At 43.6% G+C, this 6,888-nt stretch overlaps 1 protein-coding gene across 3 annotated transcripts; it reads right to left on the reverse strand.

The window, feature by feature from the left end:
• Positions 1-1,431: 1,431 nt before the first annotated feature.
• On the reverse strand, positions 1,432-6,607 carry Rab23 (RAS oncogene family member Rab23). Of its 3 annotated transcripts, none has more exons than XM_015182079.2 (3): positions 6,530-6,607; positions 3,561-3,942; positions 1,432-3,206 (listed from the first exon to the last, which is right to left on the reverse strand). In XM_015182079.2, the coding sequence occupies exons 2-3, from the start codon at positions 3,678-3,680 to the stop codon at positions 2,520-2,522; spliced, it is 807 nt and encodes a 268-aa protein (XP_015037565.1). In that variant the 5' UTR covers positions 3,681-3,942; positions 6,530-6,607; the 3' UTR covers positions 1,432-2,519. The 3 variants fall into 3 exon arrangements, with proteins under 3 accessions (XP_015037565.1, XP_015037566.1, XP_033241612.1); XM_015182080.2 differs by having other exon boundaries at positions 6,525-6,604; XM_033385721.1 differs by lacking the exon at positions 6,530-6,607 and adding an exon at positions 6,477-6,515.
• Positions 6,608-6,888: the final 281 nt, after the last annotated feature.

Consider the following 6,888-nt stretch of genomic DNA (forward strand, 5'->3'; position numbering starts at 1 on the left):
AAAACACAGTTTTATGCTCAGCTTTCTCTCTTCCTCGACACCCCCTAATAGTGTCTACTTTCTCTCCCCCCTCTCTATATCTAGGGTGTCTTGATTTTTCGACTTTTTGTAAATAATTAAGAACGGAAATCGACGAATAGTTATTTATGCCTTTATTCATAACCAGGAAACACTTGAAAATTACGACAACAATGTAGGATATAAACACATTTATTGGTTTTTGCGTGTTAGGGCGACGATTTTTTAACGCGAATTGTAAATAAACACACACACAAAAACTAAATTAAAACTATATATTACTTTAACTATTTAATGAGGAAACGTGTAAGCGATGGTGTAACAAAAGCGGATTGCGAAATTTTCAAGCTTAAAAAAACAAGTGTAAAAGCGAAAATCAAATAAAAAATGGTAAACATTTGAAAACTACAACTGGAGACTTTTTATTGTCCACTAGGATGGAAGTACAGATATTATCTACCGTATTCATATTCCATAATTCCTTTAAAATAAGAATCTAAGTTTGGCTAATTCTGGCATCTGTTAGTGGAGTATCTTTAAGAACTGTAGAGCAAATGACGCACTGATTCCTCAGGTGGAACAAAAATTCCTTAAATGGAGTGTTACTGAATTTCAACATTATTCGACTGAATTGTATATAACGATTTGGTACAGCCATGTCTTTTCGTTTTGAATGTATCAGTGTAAAATTCAATAAAATTATATTCATGCGAATGGGCTTCAGAAATTGTATGTTTGATTCGTCCCGATGAGCAAGCTGTTCTGTTGGTGATTTAATTTGACTCATATTTTAATTTGAGCGCATGATAACGGTAACAATTCTTTGTCTATTGCGGCAATCAGCACTTTCGGATTAGCGAAATATTCAATATCTGCCACCTACTCGAATGCGAGACGAAGGAACGAATAGGATGTAAATGCTCGATGTAACTGTTGTCGTTGCCTGTAATTTTCTATTCCAATTGTCGTTTATGATTAAATCACATTATCGGTATCTTTGTGGATTCGTCAGTTCTTTCTGCTCTACTATTTCGCATGTTCGCATGTTCGCCATTGTTCACTGTAGCACACACTCAAACTGCTGATGAAAATCGGTGCGCAAATATTGGACTTACAAATCCCGATTAGAAAATAGTAGTTGTTGGCTGGAGGGTGAAAAACATTTAATAACCTGACTCTAATGCCTACTTAATACCCAAAAAAAATTGTATATAAATCGGTCGAACCGTTCGAGAGGAGTATAAAGTGTAGATATGAATGCCTAAACGAATCAAAATGGAATTACCATATGATAATCATAGGATCTATAAGATCGGTCCATCTGGATGGGTATTAAAAGCAGTTATTATTTTTTAGTGGGACTCTTCAAGTCCGCCCTTGTTGCTTGTTCTCGATATGAATTTATTATTTGGGTCCATTTATACAAAAATAATTTATTAATTGTAGGTATATTTTAAATACAAAATTAAACATATAGATACAATATGAGAATAGGCTTAGGATAGGGATAGAGTTTGATATATTGTTGTATTGCGAGCAAACTAAACTTCCGCTCCGAATCGATGGGGGATTTTTGCATAGAACGTGGACCACTGGACACTGGTTCCCTATAAAGACGAGCTGAATTGCGCTTTGTCATGACTCGCAATTCGCGAATAATTATATAAGCTGAATTATTAATTGCACATTCTCCAAAGCTAATTGGCGGAGGGATCTATCTCACATGAACATCTGGGCTGCGCTAGCGTGGTGAATAGCCTTTTAATTTTAATAATTGGTTAGGCCGGTACGAGAACCCATATAAAAGTATACATATGTACATATCCGATATGAGGAGCATTGCTGCATCAGTCTCCGTTATAGAAGGGGGGCATAATACAATACATCCCGTCTGATTTGATATTTGATATCTATATCTAATTAGGGTAGTTTTCGAGTAGCTGCATATGATAATGCATGTGGGTTGTTATGGTTTTGAGAGCTCGAATACCGTTGCAGATCGCGGGTAGATTCGAATATTCTAGATATTGGTCTAGATACCACAAAGCACTCTACATGGTTTTGAATGTATTTTGTAGCTTGCAAATCGACCATATACGAGCGCTTCTCAAGGTTAAACTTGGCTTCCTTTAATTGAATTAAATATTAGTTCTTAGTGCCTTAGTATGTATGTAAATCTGCAAGGGTATCTTCACTTCGAGGTGTGTCCCGAAGGTGCACTTTACTGGTTCCGATTATCGCTGCTTTCTCGCATGTCTGGGCCACATCACGCGGAGTCTGTGCACGACTAGTGATTGGCTGTGGCTGTGCATATAACGGTTGGCTGGCCACCGCCACCTGGCCACAACTTCATTAGGCTCATAAATAATTAAGCGTTAAATATGCTCCAGTTATTAATTGCCAACATCTCGTCCATCCATCCATCTATACTCCCTGCTTGACTGCCTCTGCCTGCCTAGCTGGCACAACCTTCCTGGCTGGCTGGCGTTGATCCCCTTCCATTACAAGATGCCGCACTTCTTGAGAACTATTTTGCGCTTTCGCGCCGCACTGGACCCGCTGCCCTTTTTGGCCGGGCGGAGCACAATGGTGCCGCTGCTGGACTTGGTGAAGGTCGGGCTGAAGGCGCTGATTGTGGGCGTGCTGTTGTAGGGCGGATGGTTGGACGAGTGCTGCTGGCTGCCGGTCTGGTCGTAGCTCTGAGTCATCAGCTGATGGCACTTGGTAGCTAGGTAGCGGAACACGGAGGCCACATTGATATCCTCCTTTACGGACGTGCGTATCAGACGGCAGTTGAGCACCTTCGCCAGTGTCTCCACCTCGTCGGCAGTGACTACGGCCTGCTCGATCAGATCAATCTTGTTCTGCACAATCACCGTGGGTATCTCGTTGCACTCGTTCTCCACCTTGCGCTTCCAGTCCTTGATAGCTTCGAACGAGGCCCGATCAGTCGTGGAGAACACGAGCACTGAAGCCTGTGCCCCCCGGTAATAAGCCTTCGTTATGCAGTCGAATTCCTCCTGCCCGGCTGTGTCCCACAGCATTATGCGTACATCTTCCCCATCGATCTCGATCTGCCTCTCCAGGAAGTCCACTCCGATTGTCTTCTTGTAGTCCTTGGTGAATATGCCCTTGCAGTAGCGCTGGATCATCGAGGACTTGCCAACGCCGCCGTTTCCAACAATTACCTGCGAATAGAGAATGCGTTTTTAAAATTTCGTTCCAACGTTCTTGTGGTTCGTTCTTCTAGCCGGGGGCCATTCTTTTGCCCATTCTGATTACCAGAGCCCCCACCAGATCACTTGCGCTTGTATTGAAGTAATTAACCGAAGCCCAATGTACATATGTACATACATACATTTTGTTACAATCGACGCAAATAATTAGGAATGAATCAGCATTGGAGCATTGGAGAGGCTCATAATTGCACAGATTATGGCTCAGATCAGACCCAGGGGCAGGGGCAGCCTCGCGATTCCAGGCCTGATCTCTCCGCAGGTGAGGTGTGGTTGCATCATAACAGCCTTGCAGCAGAAACTTACCACTTTGATGGCCAGCTCGATATCATCTTCGCGCATGTTGGTGTAGTTGTACTGCGACTGGGAGTGGGACTGCAGAACAGTCGCAGCAGCACCGCCGGTGGCCGTTTGGATGAGACGCATGCGGCGGCCGCTTTGTGCCGGCAGGGGGGCCGACGATCGGCCAGGTGTTGCTCCGGTTTGACAGCCGACAATTAGAGCCTAGGAGCTGGCTAGCAGGCGGCGCACGCAACGGCAATCAGTCGCCGAATATCCAAATGGGCAGGTGCTGGTGCACTTTTAGAGCGGCCAGGTTTTCCGCGGCTTTTCACTTTTCCACGGCTTTGCGTAACGTCAGCGCCAACCTCGGATTCACTTTCTACGCATTGATTTCACCAAATTCGAACTGTGGAAAGAAGAAAAACCAACTCTTCAGCAACATTATCCACAAGGAAAAAATAAATTCAAAAGTTTTCTTTCATTTTCACATTAACCGGTTTTCAGCGCAGTTTTCTCGTTTCTCGTTTCTTTTTCTTTTGCTTTATTATTATTATTATATTTCTTTTTTGGTTTTTTTTTCCTTCCTGCCCGGAGGTAGCCGAGTGTACGAGTGCGGCTTCTAACCAGACGCAACCCGAGCACGCAGGGGCAGTCGGTTACGTTGCCCGATTGTCGCCCGACTACAGGTGCTTCGAGACACCTCACGCACCGACCGCGCACTAGTCGTGCTGCTCCACTGGTGGGGCAGATCGGAGATCGGAGGTGGCGCAGTGGGGCGCGGTGCAGAGCGACGCGTAGAGCATTGCATGGAATGGAATTAGTATTCGCATTAGCGCGTGCTTATGAATTCTTTGAAAACCGGGTGTTTGTTGTTGGCTTTCTGCTGTATTCACATTTACAGTTTTAGCCCCTGCCCGTGCCCCTGCCTTTGCCTCTACCGGTGCTGTGGGCGGACGGAGTGAAATACGTGAGGGTCTTGTCTCGGCTGCCCAGAATAGAATTTGAGTGTTAATATATTCCAGCAAACAATGGAGATATTTGTATGGAAGATGTATGTATTTGTATGTGAAGATGGCCCAGGCAGAGTTGGAAGAGCGTATGTATGTCTTTAATAGCTCAAATTTCTCTGTAGGTCGAGAAGTCAATATATCATAAAATATGATGAATATACTCGTATAACTAAGAATAGAGTTCTCAACTCAAAACATCCAAAAAGCACTTTGCATCTACATATACATACATACATACATATGTAGTTGAAGCTGTCGTTCATTGAAGATAAGAAATCATAAGTAGATAATGAAGATGAATCGATGAAGATAGGAATATCATACAACTGTTGTTATCATCCATTTCCCATTCATTAATCTATCCCCTGGAGGATAGAGACCTTCTTTATCAGTCACATTCCATCTTACACTCGACCTGGTCACACCGGATTGGCGAGCAGATGTTTTTTCCACTCGACTCCCGAATACTACTTCGACCCACTGTGCAACCTTTGCCGCCTTTCGCCCGTTCTAATTATATTACTGTAACCATTCTTTTGCTCCATCTCCATCTCAGAGGGTCAAGCCGTTGTCGTTATTGTCTATTGTTACTCGTATGCTAATTAAGGCCAACAGCAGAGCAGCAGTGTCAGGGCTATGGATTCAGTTCAATAGGCATGTGTGTGGGCCAGAAAAGAGCAGCGAAGCTGTCGAGGCTTGACACAAAATCCAAATGTGAATGTGCATGTGTGTGTGTGGTGTGTGGTGTCTGTGTGGGTGGAAGGTAAAAGAACTGCACGCAGGCGCAGGGGATACTTTCCGTTCCACACATGAACATAACATAATTATGTATGTACGATTGGATGCAGCACAAATTACAAATAATGCACATCAAGTGCACAATTTCCACTCTCTTCCATCGGTCAGAGAATGGGTATGTGCAATTATTCTAAAATTTTCGCACAAAGTAATAGATAAAGTTGCCGTTTCTTCTTGGCCAGCCATTGTCGCTGTTGTTCTTCTCTGTTTCTGTTCTGCTCTTCTCTGCTCTGTTCTATTCTATTCTGTTCTGTGTGGAATGTGGACTCTAACTTGTCCATTTAAGTACACAACAACAACAACATTGGTGCACACACATGACTGCACCGCACACACACACACCGACACAATTGGCACTTGCTGCTGCTTCGGCCACTGCAGTGGCAGCTAGAAGCGCAACGAATTTTCTCGCTCTTTGTCTGTGAGCACCACAAGTGTCTGTGGCCTGCATGAGTGTGTGTGTACGTGTGTGAGAGTGGGGAAAATTATGCAAATGCTGTTGTTGGTGTTGTTGTTTTTGTCTGCTGCGCTACTTAAATCAATTACGACCGCAGATTCATCATTATTTAAATTGTGTTTAAACAGTCACTCGCGCACTAACGGTACCACTCTGCCAATCCGATCCGACGCGACAACTGCCTCTTGCGTTTTTCTTTCCATATGTATCTCTTTAGTGACTTTTCTCACTAAATCTAAAACACTCGGCTGGAGGGAGCCTCTCTCGGGTTTATTGTTTCTGTTTTCTGGGTGAGAAATAAACGAAAAGAAGTCGAGATATTACAACAAGGTATGCGCGAATGCGAAAACACGAATTTCACAGCGAAGTAAAAAGCATAAAAACAACACGTTTGGGACCGCCGACTCCAACTCTGGCTTTAGCCCTGTCTCCAGCTCTTTTACTACTATATGGCCATGACAACGCGTGCGAAGCGCATTAATTAAGCCTCGGAGCGAGCTGGAGCTATGGATGGCTTGGGGTTCAGTTTTAAAAGTGACCCGTAGTGAAAGTCTCTTCTTCTAGCACGCACACAACACAAAAATCAACACACGATCAATGGCTGGCTTAGGGCGCCACGGAGAATCAGAGAGACGAGACTGCGGGGAAAACGTTAAGTTGACAGCGCACGCGCACCTGTTGCTTAGCGAGTTTCAGCTTAAATGAATAGGTGGCTTCGCTTACCTTACCTTACAAGAGGCTTTGAGCCAAGACGTGCCACGGTAAGGCGATGGCTTAAACGACCAGGGCTGGCAAAACGAAAAGAAAATAAATTCAAATTGAAAAGTAGCAAGGCAATAGTTATTACATGGAATTAGTATCAGTGCGACCGCGGATTTATCGATAAAATATTCCGTCCGACCCTAAGAAATATATCGAAACATACCGCCTCATTTTCGAAATATACCGTAAATATACTGACGAATTGATGTTCTATCACTAACCATACAGTATAACAATACAGTATAACAATAATGTATGGTTAGTGATAGAACATCATGAAACTCGCTAATATTAAAGTCTTTCAAGGATACCGTGATTACTTACT

Source organism: Drosophila pseudoobscura, chromosome 2 (genome assembly GCF_009870125.1).
Source record: "Drosophila pseudoobscura strain MV-25-SWS-2005 chromosome 2, UCI_Dpse_MV25, whole genome shotgun sequence".
Taxonomy (NCBI): Eukaryota; Metazoa; Arthropoda; class Insecta; order Diptera; family Drosophilidae; genus Drosophila; species Drosophila pseudoobscura.